The sequence below is a fragment of the Trichosurus vulpecula genome, chromosome 4 (genome assembly GCF_011100635.1).
Source record: "Trichosurus vulpecula isolate mTriVul1 chromosome 4, mTriVul1.pri, whole genome shotgun sequence".
NCBI lineage: Eukaryota > Metazoa > Chordata > Mammalia > Diprotodontia > Phalangeridae > Trichosurus > Trichosurus vulpecula.
Window position 1 is genome coordinate 212,792,505 of NC_050576.1, and position 26,495 is coordinate 212,818,999.

Sequence of the window (26,495 nt, forward strand, 5' to 3'; positions counted from 1 at the left end):
GCCCAAGAAAGTGTAACAGGAGAGAATGTGAAATTAGTACTTAAAGGGATGTCCAGAGAGGTAGATTCTTCAAGGGAAGGCAGGTCTCTATGAGTGCCAGAAGACTGAAGAATCACATAAGGGAGAGAGGTCTAAGATGAAGTTGGTTAATGAGGATTCCAAAGGATCAAATTGAACCCCTGGGGGTTATAATAGAAGGAGGCAAGCAGGTTCAGTATGGAGACCTTGGGCTGAGGTGGAAGTTTTATATTAGGTATCTATCCATTTATGCCAGTTACCTTTAAGAGATGTCTAAGGTTAAAATTTTTATGTACTTTTTTCTTTTTCTTTTTTTTGCTTTTGAACAGTAACACTAAATGAATCTTTAAAAGATTAAAGTAAGAATAAATAAGCCCAATTTTTCTCAATAAACTGCCATTTATAAAAGTGGCTAGCACAGAAAAATTTCTGAATCTTTTAACACTACCTTAGTAAGATATAAACAACCTCATCTCCTGTAAACAGATGGTTTATAGTATGAATCAAGCCAAGAGTGCTGCTAAAAAATGACATAGACCTAAGTGTAGGTCACACTCCAAAAATGAGACCTCTTTAAAAGAAATACATAGTTATAGCTATATTCTGAAAAATAATTCATCAAAATTAACATTAAAAAGAACTCTGTTGACCTATTTGGAAGAAATAGGCAACATGGTTCACTGGGAAGAGAACTGGACTTGTAGTTGTGAAAACTGGATTCACATTCCACCTCTTATCATAATGGCCGTATGTCGCTTAATGTCTCACCTTCAGTTTCCTCATTACTCAGTGTATCAGGGATCTGTTGTTTCTTAAATTGTATTAGTAGACAAGTTTTAGAGTTGCCTGAGTCTCAGAGAAGTTTCATGATTTCCATTTGCCCACAACCACACAGCTGATGTTAGAAGTCAGATTTGAACAGAGGTATTCCTGATGCCAAGACCAGCACTCTATTCACTGTGCCACACTGTCTCTCGTCTGTAAAATAGGGATAATAATGCTTGTACTATGTACCTCACAGGGTTGTTGTGAAGAAGAGAAAATAATAAAAGTCTTTCAGGAAATTTGTTTCTGCCCTACAAAAATGCAGAGCATCATAAGTTAAAGGGAATCATGGGAATGTGGGGAAATTTAAAATAGCAGACATAGAAAGTTGAGAATTTTGTGACTGAACAGGCTAAACACATACGGGTCATTCTCAAGTGCCCTGGTTCTTCCACTGTCACCCTTCACACACCTATTTTCGCATTCTTTACTTAAGGCAGCCACATGATTGGTAAAATTTGAAAAACCCTGCTGTTTAGGATTCACCACCACCACCGCTTCCCTCCTTTCTAATACTTCCTCTCTCCCGTTGAGCTCTTGGGACCCCTATCTGCCCATACCAATCACAAAGTCTTCTCTCTTCAGGCATAATCAGAGCCCAAGAAGCACAGCACAGACTCTTGGAGAGGGAACTCCCCAGGAATTCCCTCTTGTCATCCACCCCAGTGGGTCCTCAACTAGACTTAGATATCTAAGGGGAAGAAGAGAGAAATGCGGGGGACTGCAATGAGATCCCTCTTTCTGAGTGATTAGACAGCCAAGGGAATACCCTTGGGCATTTGCTGGAGCTTCAGTCTAGAAGGATTGGCCTCCTTGCTTTCCAGCCCCAAAGGCAGATGTAGTAACCAAGGCTCCTGCAACCTTTGAAGAAGCTCCCTGGGAGGTAGATCATTGAGGCTTAAGCTGGGTCTGGTTCTAAGAGTGCAGTTTTTGGCTTTATTCAAACTAGATTTGAGATCATAGATTTAGAGTTGAGAGAGACCTTAAGAATAGGCCATTGAGTCCAGGCCTCTCATTTTACAGAGACACAGAGAAAGCATGTAACTTTCCCAGAGTCACACAGCTACTAAATGTCTGAAGCAAGATTGGAACCCAAGTCTTCTTTACTCCCAAGTTCAGTGCCTAAACTACAATGCCACTTTGCCTCTCACTTTTGACTCTTTGGGTACAAAGTACAGCCCATGTCTGAACAAATCAAATAATGTCATTTTCCGTTGTATTTTTGAAACTTATTCCCAGATTTTTTCAGGCATTCGAAGGGGAAGAAGGGTGATATTTACTTGTTTAATTTAATTTGATGTAGTTAGATCTTTTTAATGTAAAAAACATTTTCTCTTATTAGAAAAGCACATGTCAAATCTAAAATTTACTGTAACTATTTTTTATAAAAATGGAGACTGGATCTTCAAAAGGAGTAGTATCAATATCAAATTTTCTGCAGTTTAATTTTTTAGTTTTATTCAGCAGGAAAATTTTAACCCTTAATCTTTATGAAAGAAGAAGCTGAAATTTAAAAAATTAATATTTAAATAAAATATACCTATACAAAATTTTGTCTGTGCTTTTTAAAAGAATCCCTTCTATGTGCTTCAGCTTTCTAGTACTAGTGTTAATTATGTAATATTTCTTTGAATTTTACTGTTTTCAAGGTGGTGATGAAACATAATGCTGTGATAGAACACTTAAAACAGAAAAAGACTATGACTCCAGCTGAAAGAGAAGAAAATCAGAGGTAGGAAAAATGTTTTGAAATAATAGAAAAGGTTACTCTGTCAAAGTAGTCATCTTTTTTCCCCTTTGACTCGCACACCAAGAAACGAATTCTGATTATTGCATAGCTTTTGTATATTCTCTGTGTTTGGACTAAAATTCATTCGGTTCTTCTTGGCATATTCTATGAATTTTTTTATTTTACTATAAACTAATAAACTATTATTGCCTCTGCTAGTGGGCATAAGATATTGAATGTTGAGATGATGAAAACAGATGACTAGATAATTGGATTTCATGTAAACTTTGCTTTATTAAAGTACTGTTCTAGACATGTTGAAATGTTTCCAGACATAGTTCTTAATAGATAATATTGTCTGTAAGCACCTAGAAAAGTCATTGGTGCCTAATGTACTTTCAGCATTTTTTCTGTAGTCACCCATCAGTTCAGCTTTATGTACCTTGTATATTTTTTCTTAGAATGATAGTCTGTAACCAGGTGATGAAGTTTATTTTGGATAAGATAGATAAAGAAGAAAAACAGGCAGCTAAGAAACGAAAACGGGAAGAAAGTGTGGAACAGAAGCGTAGCAAGCAAAATGCTACCAAGCTATCAGCTCTGCTCTTCAAACATAAAGAACAACTCAAAGCTGAAATATTGAAGAAGAGAGCGCTACTGGACAAAGACCTTCAAATAGAAGTGCAGGTAGGAGGAGCTTTCTTTCATTTCCCTTTTGTGTCAGATATCCATCTGTCTTGTGAACTATTACCTTGAATTTTTAGTTTACACCTGTTTCCTTAAATTAACTTAAGTCTGTAAGAGGTATAATTATGAAATGATTTTATATTTTCAGCCAACATACCAGAATTTATACCACTCACTTCAAAAATTATCGTGTTTATTCTATTGAAAGCAGAAGTTTATTCTATTTGAAGTGGTTCAAAACATTCTGAATTCCTTTGAGAGCCTTTGACACATTCTTTTGAGTATCCTTATTGACGGCAAATCTTTGCTCTTCGATGGTGGGTTTGATTTTTAAAATAGACAAAAGCTATTCCAAAAGAAATCAAAATTAGATTGGCTATCAAAATTATAGCATTGAATGTCAAAAACAAGCCATAAAGTAACACATTGGCTTTTCTTACATCATTACTGTATCCACGTTGAAGGCATTCTCAAAGTGTTTTAACCAATGGCAGTGCTATTAGAGTAAGTGTGTATTCTGTCAAGGTAACTAATTTGAGAGACAACATTCAATTAAATGTGTAAATGGCAGTGTGTTCAAAATACAGTATATCAACAGCTTATACATCGTGAAAATTGAACTGGTTCTAATAGAACTTTCTTTTCCTGCCTTTGGAATATTTGGCCTATTGTTGCTACGAACATGAAGAATGATCTTTTTTTTTTTTAATGAAGAATGATCTTAATGACCTTAACTGTCGTTTAAACCTTATATTTTCCAAGTACACATGACCTTTTTTTCCCCTTTGGTCTATGGGTAAACATCAGACTGTCTTATAAACATAACTTATAAAAACTCCTAAATGGCTAGTTACATATGGGTTACTGTTAATCATTCATCTTTATGATTCCTAGGCTCAGGAAAGAAAAGAAATAGGATTGTTTGCCTTGTATCTTAAATGCTTACACATCCACAAAGATACTGTCTTTGTCATGATAATTCTAAGAGCTCATCTATCAGTGAATTTTTCTTAAAAGATCGAGGTGAAAATTTACAGGGCAAAAGTTGCCACTTTGTCTTTGACCATTGCTCAGATTTACCAGCTAAGTATCTTCCTTAATTTTAGACAAGTCTCTGAAATTCATTTTTCTTTCTTTTCAGAGAGCTTTGCCTCATATTCAAGTCTGTGTGTTGTGACCTCCAAAATATTCTTGGCTTCTATAGGTCTAGAGACAAACAATTTAGGATAAAGTAAATTAACACTGCTACTTTGAACTAGAGTGAATCTTTCCCCTTACTAAGTCAGCAGATATTAAGAGCCTTTTGCATGCCAAGGATGAGGAATACAAAAATGAACAACCTTCTAATCACTGCCTTTAAGAAGCTTACAGTCAAATGGGATGGGTGACATGTACACAAATATGATACAAGATAGAACATGATAACAACAAAGAAGTATAAGCAAAGTCCTGTAACAAATTAGGAAAGAAAGATCACTTTCACCTGGGAGGATGGGCAGAGAGGCTCCATGGAAGAGATGTTACTTAAGCAGGGCCTTGAAGAAAGAAAAGGTAAAGATAAAGATAAGGAGATAATGCATCGTATGCATAAGATATGTCCTGCATAAATATGCACAGTGTAAAAAGAAATTTAGGGATCAGGTAGTGGTACATACTGGAAATTAGAATGCATGAAAAAGAGGCTGGAAAGGTAAATTAGAACCAAACTGCAGAGACCTTAAGGAGTTTGTATTTGATCCTATGGATACTTAAGGACTTTGAACAAAGAATTGACATAATCAAACTGGTATTTTAGGAAGATTATGTTGGCAGTTGGATGACAGATGACATAAAGCATTAGAAGACTAAAAGCAGAGAGACCAGTCAGATGGCTACTACAGTAGTCCATTCAAGGGGTGGTGAACTAGGATGGTAGAGAAAGAGAATTGATACGAGAGATATTGTGGAGATAGAATCACTAGGACTTTGTAATGATTTGAATATGGGGAATGAGGGAGAAAGAAAACTCAATGAATCTAAGATTTCAAGTCTAGATGATTGTGATAGTGAAGCTAGTAATAGAAATAGGGAATTTAGGAAGAAGAGAAGGCTTAGAGAGTAAGATAATGAATTCTCTTCTGGACGTTTTGAATTTAAAGTGTAGATGGAACATTGTAGGTAGGGATTTCTAGTAGATAGTTTATAAAACTCAGGAGAAAGAGTAATGCTAGAAATGTACATCTGAGACTCATTTGTATAGAGATGATAATTGAACTCATGGGATCTAAGAAGATCACCCAAGGATAGGAAAAGAATAAAGGGCCGAAGACCAGAACCTTAGGGACACCCACACTTAGTAGGTAGAAGGAGAAAGTTGAAGCAGCAGTCAGTCAACAGACATTTATAAAATTCCTGGTATGTACTAGGCACTCTGGCAGGGGGATACAAAGAAAGGCAGAAGTCAGCCACTGCTCTCAAGGACCTCAAAGTCTAATGGGGAAAATAACTTGAAAACCTCTATATACAAACAAGCTATAGAAAGGATAAATTGGAACTAATCGACAGAGGAAAGGCACTAGCATTAAGGGGGATCAGGAAAGGCCTCTTGCAGAAGGTGAGACTTTAGCTGGCACTTGAAGGAAGCCAGGAGGTGGAGTTGAGGAAGAGAGAGAATTCCAAACATAAGGGACAGGAGACATAGGGGAAAGTGCCCAGGATTGGGAAATGCAGAGTATTATGGAAGGAACAGTAAGGAGACCATTGTCAAAGGGGCGAATAAGGTATAAGAAGGGTGGGGGTTTATGAAGGGCTTTGAATACCAACCTGAGGATTTAACATTTGATGTTAGAGGTAATAGTGAGTCACTGGAGTTTTTTTGACTAAGATTTCCATCTGATATTGTAAGACAAGCTCTACTTTGACAGCTGAGTAGAGGATAGACTATAGTGAGGAAAGACTTGAGGCAGGCAGAACCCACCACCAGGGTGTTATAATAGTCCAAGTATGAAGTGATGAGGGCTTGCACCAGAGTGCTGGCAGTATCAGAGGAGAGAGAGGGATGAGAGATGTTACAGAAGTAAAAGTAACAGATTGGATGGTGGAGGAGAGAAGGGCACGTGAGAGAGGAGTCATGGATATCACCCGACGACACTACACTTGGCCTGTAAACACCCTCACGGTCACCAAGGCAAAGGAATGTCCCTTTTGCTTTCAACACCTGTCTATTAGCAGTTCTTAATCTAAGTAAGGAGACAGCAAAGAGGAGAGGAACATAATGGGCAGATTAAAAAGACGGCTAGTCTGTCAACCTATATTAAATACCTAGCATAATGTTAATAGTAATAGCTATGCCATCAGATGCTGCAAGTAGCTATTATATCAGTCCAAATTTGGACCTCCTGCAAATTAAATTATATCCCTATTATGAGATCTTTGAAATCAAAAAGATATATTCATAGGTATACTTATTTCTGTAATTTTATCACTGTAGATCTTCCATCCACCAACACAGATCACAGCTTTTCTGTAACTTAGTAGGTCTTGGAGATTTGCTGTGGCCAAAAAAAAAAGTCTCCACCCTATAGCCAGCCTAATTTATGTAGGCTGGTCCTCATCCATTCAGACACTTACCAGGCCCATACTTTTGAAGGCTTTACAGCTTTGGTAGAACCTACCAAAACTTGTGTTTTGCTGGCATAAGCTTTGCTATCCCTGAGTCATCTCCCCGAAACAATAAGGCACAGAGTAAGATTTTAGTGGAGGATATATAAAATACACTAAAAATAACACTTACGTAGGGAGCATTTTCATCTTATTAAGCTAAATTAGAGGAAAAATTCACCTACAAACATTCTCAACTATCCGAAAAACAGATGTTACAATCCCCTCAAGCTATCATTCATCCTATGTCTTTTATCACCTTCATTGCTGAATGTCTAGAAAGAGTGCACATCCACTTATTCAACCCCCTCTACTGTGGATTCCATCTCTGCCTGCCTAAGGAAACCCCTCTCTCCAGAATTGCTTTTTGGTTTGCCAAGCTGATGGCTTTTTCCGAATTCTATTCCTTCTTGACCTTTCAGCAGCACTTGGTATTATTCACCTCTTCCTTCTGGATACTGTCCTCTCCCTTAGCACTCCCTGGCACTGTTATTTTCTGGATCTCCTCCTAACTATCTGACCAGTCCTCAGTCTCCTTTGCTATCTCAGTTTTCTCCTACCTTTCAAATTTATTTAGAGAAAAATAAGGCATTGGTTCAAACTTTGCTAGGTGGTTATTTTACAAAAGATAGGTGCTATCCAAATAATTTCCCTAAATTCAGAGAAGACTAGTAAAATTTTTGTTTAAATATTTTAGTTAATAAGTGAGAGGTGGCATGAGGTAATGGATAGAGAAGCAGGTTTAGAATTAGAGACCTAGGTTCAAGGCCTGCCTCTGGCTAGGAAACCATGAACAAATGATTTGACCTTTCAGTGCACTTAAGCTGCTTACTAAGACTCTTAAATTACCAATCAGTTACTTATCTACACAGGTAGAGGGAACAACCTGAGGAAATCACAGGTCCTGACCAAAGAATAATAATAGTGGTTCTAGGATGCATATTTATTTTAGATGGGTCAGATTTATGATACATTTGACTTGTTTTGCTCACATACTATTGATGTATTTTATTATGTCTTAAAGCCACTCATGTGATCAATCAGTATAGTATTTATATTCATTTTATTGGGATTTGGAGTAATTATACATTTAATTATAAAATTTTATAGTTATATCTTGGCTTTTATGACATTGCTGGTCATATCCCTTTATTTGATACTAATTCCTAGGTCTGGAATGCAGCCTTCATTTATAGTTTTGTTCCTCTGGAATCCATTTAATGAATCCTTGTCTGCAACCAATCAAGCATTTATTAAGTGCCCACTCTTTGCCAGTTACTATACCGGACCCTGTAGATACTAAGACAAAAGTAAAATAGTCCCTGTCCTTAAGGAGCTTACATTCTATCGGAAAAGACAACATGTATATATAGAAGAGTATATCAAATAAATACAAAGTAATTTTGGGAAGGAGGTACCATCTACTTTACAAGGTAGTTTTCAGGATTGCTTCTAAACAGAAAGCAACTCCTTCCCATAATTGCCTGAAGACCATGTCAGTGGAGAAAATACTGCCAAGGTACATTGTCCTGTTTATACATTGTCATGTTTATAAAGCTAAGTCCCCAATTGGCACAAATAATGAATCCCCTTAAGTAGTTGCTTGTATTTGATTTTATAGTATTTGAAGCCATAATTATGTAAAATATGGTCATTGTTTCCAACCCAATGAAAATATGCTGTTTGAATTAGAATAGTGTTTCAGAGTATTCATTATTCTCACTAATCAGGACCTAGCTGCATGGAGCTTTAAGTTTACACAAAATTTTTCTCACAAAAACTTCTGTATCAAGTCTTTGGTAAGCCAAAACTGTGAAAGCAATTTTAGACATGTAGTCAGTATTACTTAGATGCCTTTATAAATTTTTGTTACTTAATGTTATTTTTCTCTTTATAATGCTTCCACAATCTTACAGTAGTTTTGAATGGGCTTGAGTTGCCACAAGAGGGAGGATGTAAGAAAAGGACTCTTTTTTCCTCCTGGACTAAAACATTTGAACATTAGAATCAAAGGACATTACAGATGGAGTCTTTTCTGATCCTGCTTAAATGATCCTAATGACCATTTTTGTTCTATTTCATTTTCCACAGGAAGAGCTAAAGAAAGACCTCAATAAAATTAGGAAGGAAAAGGAGAAAGCACAGGCTGCAGCTGCTGCAGCTCTCTCTGCAGTAGCAACCCCACCACCACCTCCACCACCACCTCCACCACCAACCCCACCACCTCCACCACCACCACCTCCACCACAGCATTCGGTCAGTGTCACATCAACTCCGACATTGCCCATACCTGTATCTTCCCAGAAAAGAAAACGAGATGAGGAGAAAGAGTCTTCAGCTTCCAAATCCAAGAAAAAGAAAATGATTTCCACTACCTCAAAGGAAACTAAGAAGGACACAAAGCTTTACTGTATCTGTAAAACGCCTTATGATGAATCTAAGTGAGTAGGTCCAGTTCTTTGAATTCTCTTTTTTCAGTATTTATTTAACCTTACCTATTAAAGGCTGAAGGTAGCAATATTAGTGTATATTTGAAAGCAATTTACAAGAGCAAAATTGTCAGTGTGGTTTTTTTAATCTGATGATCAAAACCTTGTACAAGAAAAAGCAAATTCATGATTTTATGTTATGATTCTTATTTTAGTCTGTCTCTTCATCATATTCCACTATCCAGGAAGAAAAAAACATACTTTCTGTTATTCTCTTGCTTTTCTCTCCTCATCAGTTTCTCTCCTTTAGAGAGCAATTAAGTCTCCTCCTTGGAAGTAAATTTTTAATCCCAAAATTAATCAATAGGTCCTTCTAGAGATCAATCCAAAATTGAGAGCACTGGCTCTGTAATCTTTTCTTAAATTTGAGATTAAAGTCCATTTTATTTACTATCAGACTGTAGTTGTTGAAAGATGGTACTGTTCTATGGGAGAATGGTACTATTTGTTAATAATAATATTAGTGGCTTAAGTTTTATTGTTATAAAAGTCCTGTTTATCAAGTGCAATATAAAATTTTTCTTTCATATATTCTGCAGAATATGAAAGTCTGAAGAATATTTCTCATTTCTAACTGGAAAAAATGTCAATGAAAGTGGAAGTTTTTTGGTGGAGGGAGAGGGACAGGTATAACTTGTAATATGGGGTATATAGAATGAGTTTAGAGGAGGTCCTTCACACTTGTAATGATGTGATGAATTTTCATCATTTAGAAAAGTATCTTAATTTTCTTCTTGAATTGTTAGTGTGTAGACCATATTTTTTTTTTGGTTAATTTTCTGGCAATTTATTATGTCAAGCAAATCTAGTTAAGCAAAAATTTATTAACATTATACTCCCTCCAAATCCATTTGGTTATGCTGAGAAATTTTATCATTTTAGGTTTTAAGAATCAAGTTAACATCATAGTTTATACACTAGTAGACTTTCTATACCTGAATAATTTCTAGACTTGTTTTGTCTGTATTGTGTTTAAACAGGAAACAAAAATTGCTTTTGTAAGATTTTCTAATAATTTTACTCCAGTAAAAACAAATCCTACATCACAAATACTTTTTTTTACATTGCTTTTCCTTCCCTCTGCCATTCTTCCCAGTAGAACAGCCCACAAATTCTTTGGGGCTAGGCATGTTTGGAATCTAAACTCTTTCTGTTTAGGTGAGACTAGATGGGCATCTTCATTGTTTATTATCTTCGTTCATTAGATATATGGTGTACAGTTTAAAAAGTTAACCCTATGAATTCATCCCTTTGGTCTAGTGTGCTTCACTTTAAGCAAATCCAGTCTAAAATGAACTATGAAATTTTGATTTTTTGATACATTTATGGTTTCCTTCTGTCAATACTTTCTGTGCTCATGCACATGGAACCCCTTCATGCCATTTCATCCTATTTGGCTCTCATCTCTGTCTTCTGTAAAAATTCCCGTGGAATCCATGAATAAAGATTTCCAAAATACAAAATGGAGGACTTTTTGTACCTTTAGAAAGGTATATGAAAAGCACTTTGTACATTTTAAATATTTTATTTAACACTCAATTTAAATTCAAAATTTCAGAAATGCATTGCATAAAATGAGGTACATCTGAATGATCACTTCTTTAAGGTCATTTTGCATTTATTTTGCGTGGATACTAAACATTTTTCTTTGGCATTAAGATCATTGAATTATGCCAAGTTCACTCATGCCACTTTTTAGTTAGAATAAGTTAATGTGTTTATTTAGTAAGGTTAACATTATCTATTAAGTTTTACATTTTTTGTTATTACTTCGATAGAGGGCTTATTGGGGATTTTAATGCAAAATCATATTTAAAGTTTGAGATGTAAACTTGCTTCCAACATAATTTTCTCAAAGTGCCATGGAAGTAACATATTAGCTCCTGGAGAGCGTATGCAGTAATGCCCCTAAGATTCTGTGTTAGTCTTTGTACAAATGGAAAAAAAGAGCAATGCAAAAAAGGAGAGATGAGAATTAACCTTTATTTTTGTCTTCAGTTCATAAAGGCAGCTTACTTCAGAGTTTGACACCTAGTTCCTTTCCTCTAGTTACGTTGTCCAAGACATGTGGTACAATGTTTCTAGGGATACTAGTTACCTTATCTCGGCTGCCATGTATGGTAGGTAGCTCTTTAAGATTTGCAGAGCACTTTTCTATATAGTATCTTATTTCATCCTTAGAATAGGCCTGTGAGATGGTTACCAATAGAGATTATTATCCCTGTTTTGCAGCTGAGGAGACTCAGTGACTGGTTTTGACCAAGGTTTTCCCCATTCCCATCCAGGGTCTCATCCAATGTGTGCAGTGCTCCTTCTCGCCATAATTATGCTTACCCCTTTGACTGTGATTGTTTTCTGCACCCTGCAAGTCACCAGTGTTAATCAGTACATCACTTTATTAGGATCTGTATATTAAAAAGTTATGGATAGTAACCGTCTGTTAGTCACAAATGTGTTCTACACTTGTAACAAATATAAAACATCTTACAAGATAACTATTTTCACACCATTCCTTGCAAGGCCACATCTGTTTTTTTTTTTTAATTGATTCTGTTACTTTGTTTATGTTATCTTCATTTTCATTACACATTTGTTGCACATTGCCTGCGTTTATATGCCACATATTATCTAAAAATATTCTCCGAAGAATGGTCCTCATGGTAGTTTATTTTAAGGAGCCTGTGATTTTAACTAGATAAAACTCCTTTTGCATATTTAGAGTATTTGACAGAAATTCATCTACTGTGTCTCTCTTTTACCACTTTTCTCCATCCTAACATGTTTTGTCTACATGTATCATACACACAGCTGGCTGGCTGCCCTGCATGTTCTCCATAATAGCATAACTTCTTTGTGGTGTTTGCGCTTTGCTCTGTTTTTTAAACTTAACTTTGAGATACATTTTCAAACCTATCTAAGAAATAGCCTTGATATTGTGATGGCTTCTGTGGCATAGGTTTGATAGATGTAAGTAAGTTTGATGCTTTGGGTTTTGTGCCTATTACAGTTTTATGCACATTCATTAGTGGAGACATTACCATCAGTGTGTTGTTGTGTTTTTGTTTTTGTTTTCTCCAAAATTCCAGTACATTTAAGACCTACATTTTACTGAAAAGCATGCATTTGTTGAAATTGATGTGAGTGAATACTTTCACATTAGATACAGGGTCAGATGCTGTAGCTTTCTCTCCATGGGTAGAATGGTTGGATTCAGTAAGTTCGGTCTGACCTATTATAGAAAGCCATCAAGCAGAAAGTGCATCAGTAACAGGGAAGACAGGGATAAAAGGGCCATGCAGTTCAAAATGACAATTACATTGTCATTTTCATTGTGAATACTTTTAGGTTCTATATTGGCTGTGATCTTTGTACTAACTGGTATCATGGAGAATGTGTTGGCATCACAGAAAAGGAGGCTAAGAAAATGGATGTGTACATCTGTAATGATTGTAAACGGGCACAAGAGGGCAGCAGTGAGGAATTGTACTGTATCTGCAGAACACCTTATGATGAGTCACAGTGAGTTCTGATAAGAGCATCTTATTTAATAATTTAGGAAGACAAACTGCTCTGACTGGTTATTTGTTTATTTTTCAATGTAAAAGGAGGTTATTTTTGCATATATTATACACCTATTACAAGTTCCTTCCCAATTTTTATTTTTTCTCTTCCCTTCCCCCTCCCCTTTCAAAATTGATGTTGCTTTATAGTGAATGTTGAGATGTATTGGGAATATGCGGTTTAAAAGGTAGATTTGATTTTTCTAAATATAAATTAACTAGATTTAAAAAAGAATATCTGGTTTGGATTTTACCAGTGTTTGAAACAGTGCTTTATTTTAGATTAGAAAAATTAAAATTCGAGCATAGCCTTTGAGACTGTTATTAGACCATAGACTTTTGACTGCCAGCTGGGTGGCCAGCAGTAGCTTCCCATTTGATATCTTATTCATTGAGAGATTTGAGCTTTCTTTTGTACTTTGAGCTTTAAAATCAATTAAATTAAAATTTGTTTCTCCAAATCTATTCTGCAATGTAAGGCAATATTACTAATACTGTTTTCTGACAATTTAGTTATTTGATTTTTTTTTAACTATAGGAAATACTAAATTAACAAGCTCTTAAATAAGTGTCAGTCTTCAGCCAATATGAAAATCGTATTAGAACTATGTTATGTACTAATGTTTAGTATATCTTCAGATATATAACACTCATTTAAATAAATTGTGAAAAGCATCATCCTTTCATCCTAGAACTTACATTTCTGTTTTGCATCTTGCAGATTTTACATTGGTTGTGACCGATGTCAGAATTGGTATCATGGGCGCTGTGTTGGCATTTTGCAAAGTGAAGCAGATCTCATTGATGAGTATGTCTGTCCACAATGCCAGTCCACTGAGGATGCCATGACAGTGCTTAGCCCATTGACAGATAAAGATTATGAAGGACTAAAACGAGTGCTGCGTTCCTTACAGGTGAGGAGTGACAGCACAGTGAATAGCAGCAGTGTTTACTGAAGAATAGGTTTCCTATTCCACAGACATCATAATTTGAAAGGAACCTGCTATTTAGCTCACAGCTTATTTAACTCAGCTTGTTTGCAAGCTGCCCTATAAATAACCAGCTAAAGGCACATACTACCAGTGTTAGAATTAGTGATGGGGAATTAATGAAAGCATTTATTAAGCAACTATGACTTACTAGGCACTGTGGATAAAATACAGAAGAGAAACATTCTCTGCCTTCAATCTCATATCCTGATTGGGAGTAGACCATACATATTAGAGAATGGTAGTCAGGGAAAAGTTTTAGTCTGAAGAATCTCTAGGATAATGAGTACAGCATTTGATTTCCTTGCCTTTCCCAGAGGTAATGGCAGTATTGATTTGATTGCTCTAATCTTCTAAGGGAACTAGATACAAGGGGGAGAAATGCAGTATGTGCCCCAAAATGGAAAGTGGTCCATGGTAGGTGGTAGATGATAGATGATATGTGAAGCATAGTCTGGAGCAGACTAGTTGTAATAGGTTAGGTAAGTTTATTCTTACAAACCACTGAAGACACCTTGGCCCAAGGGGAGAGTTCAAAAACTAAATAAATCCGCCTAGGGAAGTACACTTTTTAAATTCAGTACTTCTTTAGGTAGAATCACTGGCAAGAAGTCCTATGATTTCCTACATCTCTGGGCCTACAGGACTCTTCGTTAAGTATTTTCTTTTTAAGGCCTGCTTTAAATGACCAATTGGAATCATTTCATGACTTTGAATGGTAGTGAGAAATAATAGAAATTTCGAAATAGAGAACAGATTTCCACACTGTAGCTAGGTAATATCTACACTTATAAAAGTTTTTAATTTCTTTGCAAGATCATTCTTATTAGGACAATCAGATAGTAAGTAATTGAATGTCATTTCTAAATCCTTTAGCAAACACAAGAAATTAATAGAAAATGACACCAACCATAAAACATTTTCCCCAAAAACAAACATGCACTTATTCTTTAGCCAATACGTCTTTATTAGAGTGTATCATTTTTGTTTTTAAAGAAATATTTTTAGTGACTGTTGCTAATTTTGGTATCTTTTAAAATGAAGGCTTACTTGCATGCTTGTAGATATATTATAGAGTATGAATTAACATATTTCAAGCTGTGGGATCCTTTTCACCATTACTTCCAATTTTAACTCTTTGCTTTCAAAATGTATGTTATTTATATTTTAGATCCCACTTATGCAGAAGTGGGTGAGGTGCAGCAAGGTCAGGATGAAAACAAGTATCCTTCATCATAAGAATTAGGCAGATCAAGTCCATTTCTGTTCTGGGCAAAATGAGAATTTAAATTCAATCTATAAAGTTCACTGGATCACCAGTGACTTAGCTGGGGGCCAGTATTTACCTCTGATAATGTTGTCTCCTTTTCTTCCCAGGCTCACAAGATGGCATGGCCTTTCCTAGAGCCAGTGGATCCTAATGATGCACCAGATTATTATGGTGTTATCAAGGAACCAATGGGTAAGTGCTTCAGTCAGATGGTGAACAGCTTCCTTACTCTGTGCAGGAGATGTTTTCACTTTGTAAAAAGCAATGAATCACATGCATTTCCTGTAACTGAAGCATTTCTCCTGAGCTGGACTTAAGTACTTAAATAAATGTAACACTGTCTACATAGAATAGATTGTAGCTTTCCTAATATTTAAGTGTCAGTGTTTCTGTGAACTTAAAGTAAACTTATGTTTTCAAATAAAATAGCATAATGCTAATGATTTCTCCTATCCAAGGCCTTTTCTTCCCACTGTCCCTTTAAAATTGGTATTAAAAAAAAAAAGACCTCAGACCAGCTATGTAAAATAATCGTACAGAACTTCAAATAAAGCCTTTCTGAAGGTATGTCTTATTTAGCATTGTGGATGAGATATTCACTCTTAAATTTAAATGATGGAATTAAATTATCTGTAGTTGGATTAAGACATTTCAGATAGATAGGGGAAATTCAATAAAATAAAGGTCACAGTGAATTTCCACATCAGCAGAAGTCCTGGGACTTACTCGCATCAGCAGATAATACTCCTAATGATCAGCATTATAATAGTTTCCATGTAATGAAAGGGGAAGCTTTCACATTTTCTCAACTTAAAAGAAGAGACAGATAGTTATTACAGTACAATATTTCTTCCATTTCCTTGGACAAAATCTGCAATTTCAAAATCCGTGTATAAGAAACTCTCAAGGAGCAAGCTCCTTTTACCCATGCAAGACATCACCTCCCTGCAAAATACAGTTTCATTTAATGTTTACAAATATCATGACAATTGGTAGAATTACAAAATAAACATTCAGAAGGAATTCTTGTTGGCAAGAAGGACTCCTCTTTGTTTTCTCAGTCAAGGTAAAACAAAAAAGTTGACAGTATGTCAGTGCATTTGCAGGACCCTGTCAAAGATGCTTGTGTTTTAAGATGAAGACTTACTGGGGCCACCATAAATTTGTCTTATATAGCCTTACGTGGTCCATAGCCTCTCATGCTGTTAGGTAATCCTCTGTTATACCTCCCTTGTCAACTTGCTATCCTGCTCTCCAGAGCAGCTCTTCCTAACTTTTTATCCTTTCTCAAACCTCCCAGGGCCTTCCTTCCCACCCACCCTCTCAGCTAACAACTTGCCCTTATATTTCAATGAAAAAATTGAGGTCATTAAACAAAAAATGTACCTCTTCTTCCCTCCTCCTCATCTCATTCCACCTAGATGTCTCCTACCACTATCTCCTCCTCACCCGTCTCACATAATGGCCCTTCTCCTTGCCAAGTCAAGCCCCACCATGTGCACAAGTGAGCCCAGTGCATCTTGTGTTCTCCAACAAGTTGTCCACCTTATCACCCCAGTCACATATCTTCAATCTCTCCTTGTCTACTCCCTTCTCTGATGTCTACAAACATGCTCATATTTGCCCTATCCTTAGAAAACCCCCACCTGATACATCTGTCCCCACATAATAGCATCCCATGTCTCACTTTGCTTTTATGGTTAAACTCCCTTCTACTTTTTTTTCTTCTCATTTTCTTCCTTTCTCTCTGCAGTATGTCTTCTGCCCTTATCATTCAACTGAAACCATTTTCTCCAAAATTACTACTAACAGTCTCTTAATTGCCAGATCCAATGACATTTTCTCACCCTCTTCTCTTTGATTCACTCTCTTCTCTCTAGGTTTTGTCACACCACTCTTTTTGGGTTCTCCCCTTATCTGAGCACTTCTCAGTCTCTTTTGCAGGATCTTCATCCAGGTCATATTTTGCTCTAAATGGGTGTCCCACAGGGCCCTATCAGGAGCCCTCTTCTCTTTCCCTCTGTTGTCCTTTACTTGGTTGTCTCATTGGTTCTGATGGATCCGGTTATAGTCTCTGTACTAGTGATTCTCAAATCTACTTATCCAGCCCTCACACCTCTTTGCTAAACTCCAGGTTTGCATCTAACCGACTGTTAGACATCCTGATTGGGATGACCCGTAGACATTTTAAACTCAATGTTTCCACAACTGAATTCATTATCTTTTCCCTCATACCCCCTTCCCTTTTACTCTTGAGGGCACCATCATTTTCCTATTCACCCAGGATGGAAACCTAGGTATCTTCTTCCATCCCTCATTCTCTCATCCCTCATATGCAATCTGTTGACATGGTCTGTCATAAAATAAAAACCTTCATAAAGCCTCTTAAATGCATTCCTCTTCTCTCTTCTCTTCTCCTCTCCTCTCCTCTCCTCACAGAGGCAATGGTATTTAAGTTGAGTTTTAAAGGATAGGTAAATATTTAGCAGTCTAAAGGGTGAGGCAGAAGATATTCCAAACACAGAGATCAGCATGAGCCAAAATATGGAGGCAGAAAAATTCAAGACATTTTGAGAGGCAGAGAGAGCTCCACTTTGGCTAGGCCATAGTATGCGTGGAGGAGAAGAGTCTGAGAAAAGGTTGGGAAGGTGAGGTGGTGGCAGACTGCAGAGTGCCCTGAATACCAGTAAGGTTGGACTTTATTTGGGCAGTATAGAACTGCCGAAGTGTTTCGTTTCAGTTTTAAGACAAGGTTGACTCATATAAGAAAGATAAGTTTGGCAAAGGTGTGAAGGGAGGTGAAAAGACCAATTAGGATGGCATTAATTGTGAGGGTGGTATTAAAGGACAGTCCCAGGGTTGCAGTAGAGGGGAAAGAATAGGACTCCTGCACCTCACTCCCAGTCACTCACTCTCCTGACCATTTGAAACTCTTAAGGTCACATGGCCAGTCTACCATCCCTTCACCTAATACAAAAGAAGATATGCCAAGGCTGGCAAAGAACAGAGGACCATGTTCACAGGGCCACATGGTACCCTCAAACAGAAAGGGCCCAAGACCTCTCCCCTTACAGTAATACCTCTCATTGGATACCATCAATAAAGGAGTCAAGCCAAGAGAGAGGCCAAGGACAACAAATGGCTCTTTGAAAGCACCCCTAGATCTGGTTCTCCCACTGCAGCCAACAAAAGAGGCTGCTGTCCACCACCTGGCTAGAAGACTGCAAACAGTTACAGAATATCTACACATGCTCCAAAGTTTATCTGAGGCACTTCCACCAAAAATCATCAGGAAATTTCTATGTGGGCAGTTGCATCAGCAGTACCCTACTTATATGCCAGCACCCCCAGGAGAAGAGGGAAAAAGGAGAATGGTTTATGCTGAGTAGATGCAAAAGATAATGCAAAGGTAGCTAAGATGAGACTTAGTAACCATTTGGATGTGATAACTACAAAGTTTTTCATGTGAGAGCTTGTGTAAGTGATGGTGCTACCAATAAAATAATAAAGTCAGGAGAAATAGGTTTAAGAGGAAAGATGCTAAACTCAGTTTTGAACATGTGAAATTTGAGGTACTAGTGGAGAATCCAAGAGAAATTCTCTGGCAGACATTTGAGGACTCAGTAGAAGCAAGGTAAAAGATGAATTTTTTTTTTATTTAATTAAAGAGAGTAGAATATCTTTGATAGTTGTGGGTTGGGATAAAGTTCTTAACCTGCTCTAACTTAGGAGAAATGATGTGCCCAACATCTGGGGAATAATTGAAAAAAGCATAGTATATGAAAAAATAGAATGTTATCATACATGAATAAATGATGAATTAAAGAACTCAGAGAAATATGGGAGATACATGAAATCATTCAGAGTTTACAAAACAGCTTCAAAACAACAATATGCTTACTGAAATGAACATAAAGATAACAAGCAGCAAGAGATTTCATATTGAATGTATAAAAAAACTCCATTACTACATCCTTAAACTTAATATATATGACATTTATTTCTTTTAACAATGAATAATGCAGGAATTTGTTTTCCACTGCACAGATTTGTAATGGGCTTTGTTCTTCTTTCTTGATAGATAAAAGAAGGTAAGAGGAAGGGAGAATTCAGAACTGAAAATAAAATTGGATTTTTAAAAATAAATAAGCATATGGTTTCATGTATAATGATTCCTAATTCTTGTGTTCGAGGAGTTTTTGGTACATTTCTTTTTAATATCTTAAGTGCTTATATTGGTCAATGAAAGCTAAACTTAAACATATTAATTTTCTAAAGGAGACTTGTTCAGTTTAGCTGCAGATGAAGATTTTTATGAAGTCTTCCATGCACATGTGATAGTTGATGCATGAGAGTGCCAAGAGAGAAGAGTTTTAAAGAATACAAGCAGTCAGCAAAAGAAAAAGGAAAGGAATTTAACATTCTGATCTTAAAACCTAGAGTATGAAGTGTTCATGAAGCTTAAGGAGAGACAGAACACAGAAAATAAAGAGAAAACAGTATTAAATGCTGACAGAATTCTGTTGTATTTGGCAATTTGGTCATTAGTGACCTGTTTCAATAAAAAGATGAGAGTGGAAGCCAGGATGCAAGAGATTAAAGAGACACTATGTATAGACATATTTTTTTAAAAAAAATTATTTTTTGACGAAGTTCTGAGAATTGGAAAAATGGACTTTTTTCTTAGATGACTTTTAATCTTTTCTCTAACCCTTGCTTGGTATTTAAAATAGCTGAATATAAGCCAATATATGAATATTCACACTGGCAGCTAGATGGCACAATGGATCGAGTGCTGGGCCTAATGTCAGGAAGACTGATCTTCCTGAGTTCAAATCTGGCCTCAGACAGCTGTGTGACCCTTTAATCTTGTTTGACATTTAGTCCGATTTGCCTCAGTTCCTCATCTTTAAAATCAGCTGGAGAAGGAAATGGCAAACCACTCTAGTACCTCTTCCATGAAAACCCCAAATGGGGTCACAAAGAGTCGGACACAACTTAAAACGACTGAAAACAACATCAGCAAATGAATATTGAAATCTTAAGTCTAACAACTGATTTTTAGTACTTTTTGCCCCCTTTTCTGCCACTCTATCACCCTCATTGCAGAAGTGGAAGGAAGATGGGCAAACCTGGAAACAAGCCTGTATTTTTCTTTGGCCATGGCAACCCATCAAACATAAAATTCGCTACCAAACCACCTGCCTCCTAGTGATAAGCCATTCCATGCTTAGCTAGGGACTTCATTTTTTGCCAGGAATTCTGAGCCTTCCTGTGTCATAAAACGGATTAGAGCTTGCTTTCTGCATGCTTAGCCTTCAAGAGCCCCAAGTTGCCACCTCGATGAGGTGTGAGAATCAGACTTTGTAGGACTATATCTGAAGAGTGAGGTTAATTACAAGACACTTGCCTTCCCTGATTTCTGACTTTATTTACATTAATTTTTCAAATATATACTTGAGCATCAAAATACTTTTGGTTTGGGGTTTTTATGTTATAAATAATTATGTTTTCTCTTAAAATCTTGTAGTTAGACCAAAATAAGGATCATAAAATAAACAAGCTAATTTTTCTCCCCCTAATTTTACTTTCCTCCCATATACCCCACAATATGAATTTTAAACACTTAGTTTTCTCTGTGGCTATAGAAGTCGAGAATACAGTTTTCAGGTCAGTGCTATATATTTAGCTATGTGGAAAGTGGGGAGAAAAGCCTGTGTCTATGACCAGTTGATTTTAGAGGACCCTGCTCTGCAATCTAAAATTTAAATTCTAGACCCCAATACACAAATTTCTGAAAGGACGAGATATCTTAAGAAAAGAAGCCCCTGGGAGTACAGGCAGGTTTGGTGACAGCAAGGAGTAGGTTCTCCTGTGCCCACTGCTGTTGCTGAAGCAAACCCTAAACCTCTCTGTTCATGTTCAGGAGCACAAATTTGAGAGAAAAAATCTAAGTTTCTGAAGTTAGTGTTGATAACAAAAATTTATCTTCAGCTCAGAATGTTGGAAGAGGTAGTGGATGTGGCCATCAAGGTGGTGGTTGTTAGGAATGGAGCTATTGGGAAATAAAGTATGATTCAACGATATTGCAAAGGCATTTTTACAAAAGACTACAAGAAAACAGTTGGGGTTGATTTTGAAGAGAAGAGATCCTCTTCCCCTTCCTATTTTCTCATGCCTACTTTGGCAATAAATGTATCACATTAAACCTGAAGGGAATGTTCAGGACCAGATTTGGTAATACATTAAAAACTTTAATATTCAGTTCTCTTAAAATAATATTTCATATTTTTGTGTTTTTAAGATCTAGCCACCATGGAAGAAAGAATACAGAAGCGTTATTATAAAAAGCTGACAGAATTTGTGGCAGATATGACCAAAATTTTTGATAACTGTCGTTACTACAATCCAAGTGACTCCCCTTTTTACCAGTGTGCAGAAGTTCTTGAATCATTCTTTGTACAGAAATTAAAAGGATTCAAGGCAAGCAGGTAAGCCCCCCCCCCAAAAAAAGGCCAATTGTTGCCATCTCTGATTTGTTGATGCTCAAAATTAAATCAACTCTTTAGAACACCATGAGCTAGCCTCCCAAAGGAACTGGCTCCTAGGGCACTTTTTATTGACCTCAGATTTTAAAGAATTTTAAAGATATGCAGGTAACTACCAACAAGTTTAGTGCTGGGAAATTGCAAAGCTTCAGTTTGCCCTATTTTAAAATCAGGGCTGCAGTCTTCCCTGAATGTTCCTTCTCTTTTAGTTTATAATTTTGATTCTGTTTAGCATTGCACTGTTATTTAAGAATTGAAAACCTCATGGGAAATTTGGAGTTGGTTATTTTGGAGAAATTTTTCTAGCAGTTCTTTTCTGAATGGAAGAATAGACTGTAAAGAGTTTCCAAACCAATATTTAGTATTGACCGTGTACAATATAAAAATGATTATGCTACCTAAATAAGTAAAATGACATTACTTCAATCCTACTATTTTTAATTCCTATTTTTTACAGTCCAGTTTTAGTAATTTCCATTAGAAAGCAGTTGTAGCAGAATTGGGGAAATTTTGGATTCGTAACAGAAATAAAAAATCTAAATGTGAAAGCCTGTTGCAAGCACCACTGAATGTAGTGATACATACAGCTATTCTAATTTCTGTGCAAATGAGCAAGATTAAATTGGAAGTGAATGACCAGTATTTAGAATTATAGGATTTTAGAGTTGGAAATGACCAGGACCTTAGGGGTCATTTTGTTGAAACTCTTGCTCTAATTGTGGATTTCAGTGATTTACCAAGCTGCCATCTGCTGCCATTCCCTCATACCCCTGTTTTCATTTATGGTATCCAGCATTAAGTATTTGCACATTATTTTCATTACTGCATTTTATTTGTTATGCTTCTTCATTTACACCATCCATGTTCTTTCTTTTCTTACAGATTGTGATATCTTTAGTCTGAACTTTTTAACTGGAATCAGAGCTGGATGTTGGGGGTCACTCATTCTTTCATTGTACCATGTCATTTACTTAATTCAAACCCTGCCTCCAGAAAGTTCAGATTAGTTAACAGAATTTTTAAATGTTTAAAGATGTATAGCCGTAAACAATCATTTCCTAGCAGCCACATTGAACAATGTATTAAAAAAAATTATTGTAAATTCTGGGAATACTGTATTAAAGTCTGTTGGCTTAGTTAGTCCTGGAAACTCTGTACAGTATTTTCATCATACTAACTGCAGTTGTGAATAAAACTGTGAAGTTTAGAAAGGAGATTGTCTGAATTTTTATTAGAAAAATGTGATTTTTAATTACTGTTAAATGTTGCTCTTTTTTTACATCTCATATTTACCCCACCCCCAACAACCCCTGTCAATGTAAATTAGTTTGTACATATTTTTTAACCATAATGATGATACTTCTGTAAATGTCTTTTTCCCTATGGCTAAAAATTTTGTAACCTTTATTAGTAAAATATATTTTTAAGTCTTGGGGGATTTTCCAGAAAAAAAAAATCATGTTTAGTGTACAGTAAAAAAATTTAATTCAGTAGGCTAAAAAAAAAAAAATTCTGAATGTCACAAATAATTGTCTCCATAGTATCGGCTGCTTTCCCTCCGACTGATTGACCTTGGTTGGCACTGGCTTAGAGCCTCATTGTTCTCCAAAATGAAGGGTGCTTAATTGTTCCCTTTTTTCTGTATTCTGCAGGTCTCATAACAACAAACTGCAGTCTACAGCTTCTTAGAGTTCAGCGTGTTAAACTAATGCAAAACACAGCAAGAATCTGGTTATCTGAAAAGTTTAAAATTAAGAAGCCAGATGTTTTTAGTCAGGTTCTCCTGACAAGACTTGACCTAAACTTCGTTTTTATTGGTCACAAAAGTCAAATTATATTCTTGGCCTATTTTGTCCAGCGGACAAAGGAAAACAAAATCAGCACCATATTGTCAAGATCAAATTGTTTTACTATTGTGGCAGAAGCGAGAAAACTTTGTTTATTGAAAGAGAGAAAAGGAAAGCAAGAATAAAGATAAATGGGGTCAAGTTTTAACTCCATGGAAATGCCACGTCTGCTCTTCAGTGAAGAAGCTGGTTTAAAGTCACACAGAAAACTTTGACTGTATTTATTTATTGTTGCAAAAAAGACGCTTTTTTTATTGCTGCCCTCATTTGTCAGCTAATTATTTTTTCTTAAAAAAAATCCAGCCCCGGTTACATGTAATCCATTCTCTATCTTATCATGATTCCTGTAGGTAAAAGTACAAGAGACCTCTAGATGTCTTTTCTTTCTATGAAAGGAGCTGCTATGTACACATGTGCACACACAAATACACACACACACACACACACACATACACACAAAAAAAAAACTGGGAATCAACAGTGAGTTTATTGTTCATGCTAGATAAAAATTAAGCTTGCATAAAGGTTGGGCTAAGCGGTCATGGACTACAGACTCTGTTGCCTTGAATAAAACAGTACAATTTGTCATTTACTCTGCACCAGACTGAAATGAGTAAAATCTATTTGAAGGTATCTTGTTTGTAAACATTTGTCAGATTCTAATTTTTTTCTTTTTGTATTAAAATTCAAAATATGGATGTATATGAAACAAAATAAATGGAGAAAATTTTTCTCCCACAGATGGAAGTGTCTTTGAATGTGTGGTACTGATTGTAAGCATGGGTGGGGTGGAAGGGGACTCCAAAAGGGCAACACAGGACAGAAAAAACTAAATATGACTGTTTTCCCCAGGAAGGTGGCCCTGTCTTTTGTCATTCCCAAATACTTATTGCTTCAAAATAGTCAATAGGGGCGCCATACCTGCAGCATCAGTGAATGCTGGAGGTCCGTGTAGTGGGAAGCAGAGTATCCTACAGGAATGGAGGACTGCTTACTGAAGTCTAGAATAGTGTTGAGTGAAATCAACTGAAGCTCTCCATGCAAGTTTCTCTTGCTCTTAATGATCTGTGCTTAAACTGCATTTTTCTACATTATATTAACAGCTGTAATGAAATCTGCTGTTTGGCTTATGCAGCCTTGCAAAAATATTACTAGATTTTGCACTAATTCACATTAGCTTTGTTCTCCTAAGATCTGGAGTTTGCCTGAGAATTTTTTTTAAAGCCTTTCCCTAGATTTAATATCACCCCCGCTATGCAAGACCCTTTCCACTTCTTAGTTTCCTAAAACTAAGTGTAAGACATAGCTATGGATCACAACTCTTTCTTATTACAGGCTCAGGTGTACAGGTTATTCTGGGGTTCGTTTGATCTAATAATTCTTAGACCATTCTTTTTTGTTTGTTTATACAGATGTTGTCACTTAAACTAAGGAAAACTGTTCAATGTGAAAACAAAGTTTATGCTTCTTAAAATAATTAAGATAAAAGTAGTTGCATTGAGGTTATGTTGTCTGACTTTTTTAATGCTACATATTGTATGCATTTGCTGATGCAAGAACCTTAGTTTTTAATGTTATGAAATTATTTTGCATCTCATCACATCACAGTATTTCTGTACTATTTATTCATATATATATAATATAAATATATATGGACTTAATCATTTAAAACTTGTTGCGGAAAGAACTTTCCTACCCGTAGGCAATAGATTGCTATGTTTTTAATAATTGTGGCAAACTCTAAAGAGTAATTTTTTGTACTTAATAGGACATTTCATCCTAGACAAATAAAGTAATGTTTTTGACATTGGATTCGGTGCAGTTTCTAATGAAACACTGGTTGGTTGATTGCTGATACAGTTTATATAGATGTTTGGCAATGTTGCCAAATTGTACGTAACGACAAATTTTCACAGGAGTCCTCAGACTAGGAGTATATTAATGGCAAATCTGTATTTAATGCTGTAAATGCCTTTTTTTCTATTTTTTATATCATCATAGAATACATGGGCATTTTGTAGAATATGGAATTTATCAACTATGGAGTTTTAGTCATTCCAGAGGAATTTTTGAAAAACATGCTTACCTAAAGAATCACAAGTAACTTGTTTCAAAAACTTTTTTCTTATTGTACTTTGGGATGTATTCTGCCCTTCAGCAAGATGTCCTGTAGATAATTCATTTTTAGTCTTTCGTGTAGCATAATGTACACTCAGAAGTCCACGCTTGTGAGACATATTTTTACTTATGACTTTGGGAGTTGTGAATATTCAATTTGTATGATTACAATTCCTTAACTAAATACTTCTGGTAAATGCTTTTTCTTCCTCAGCTTTCAAGTTCAAAATCCTTCAAAGCATTTCATTAAAATGACCTTCATAGTTTTGATAAGGTTTCTTCTGCAAACTAAAATCTGCAAGATTTGTATTTAGTTGATTGTCCTACAGGCAAAAGTGGGGGTGGGGTGGGGAAGGGCAGCAGAGTTGGTTATGAGTTTTCAAAAATGTTTTTCTAAAGATAAAATCTCTACCTAGATTTGAAATGGACTGGGGTTGATATTTACAGACTCACTGGGTTTTGTGGGGGTTTTTTCATTGTATTTTCCCTCCTAGATTATAAAAATAAAATATCTTTCCCTGACTTTCTCTCCTTTTCCATTTGGTAAGTCCAAGGTCTTGATATGTTTTGTGGTGCCAGAATCAACACAGGCATAGTTTAAACTTTTTCTGGGCATTCGTATTAAGTTGGTACTCCAGAGTTGGACTCTAGTGTGTGCTTATTAAGATAATTGCAAAGCTATTGTCTGTGAACACTGAGTTTACTCTCTCCGAAGAAGCACAAGTATATATCAAATGCAAGGGTTTTTTAAGTATTTTAATGAAAAGCACGATATA

At 36.1% G+C, this 26,495-nt stretch overlaps 1 protein-coding gene across 1 annotated transcript in view; it reads left to right on the forward strand.

Annotated features, from left to right (window-relative positions):
* BPTF (bromodomain PHD finger transcription factor) overlaps nucleotides 1-24,959 on the forward strand; it is a 192,208-nt gene extending 167,249 nt beyond the window's left edge. Inside the window, exons 25-32 of the mRNA XM_036758225.1 lie at nucleotides 2,493-2,575; nucleotides 3,034-3,259; nucleotides 8,990-9,339; nucleotides 12,733-12,906; nucleotides 13,669-13,861; nucleotides 15,314-15,398; nucleotides 21,511-21,697; nucleotides 23,407-24,959. Coding sequence (XP_036614120.1) covers nucleotides 2,493-2,575; nucleotides 3,034-3,259; nucleotides 8,990-9,339; nucleotides 12,733-12,906; nucleotides 13,669-13,861; nucleotides 15,314-15,398; nucleotides 21,511-21,697; nucleotides 23,407-23,443 — 1,335 coding nt within the window. The 3' untranslated portion in view covers nucleotides 23,444-24,959. The remainder of the gene's footprint in view (nucleotides 1-2,492; nucleotides 2,576-3,033; nucleotides 3,260-8,989; nucleotides 9,340-12,732; nucleotides 12,907-13,668; nucleotides 13,862-15,313; nucleotides 15,399-21,510; nucleotides 21,698-23,406) is intronic.
* Nucleotides 24,960-26,495: the final 1,536 nt, after the last annotated feature.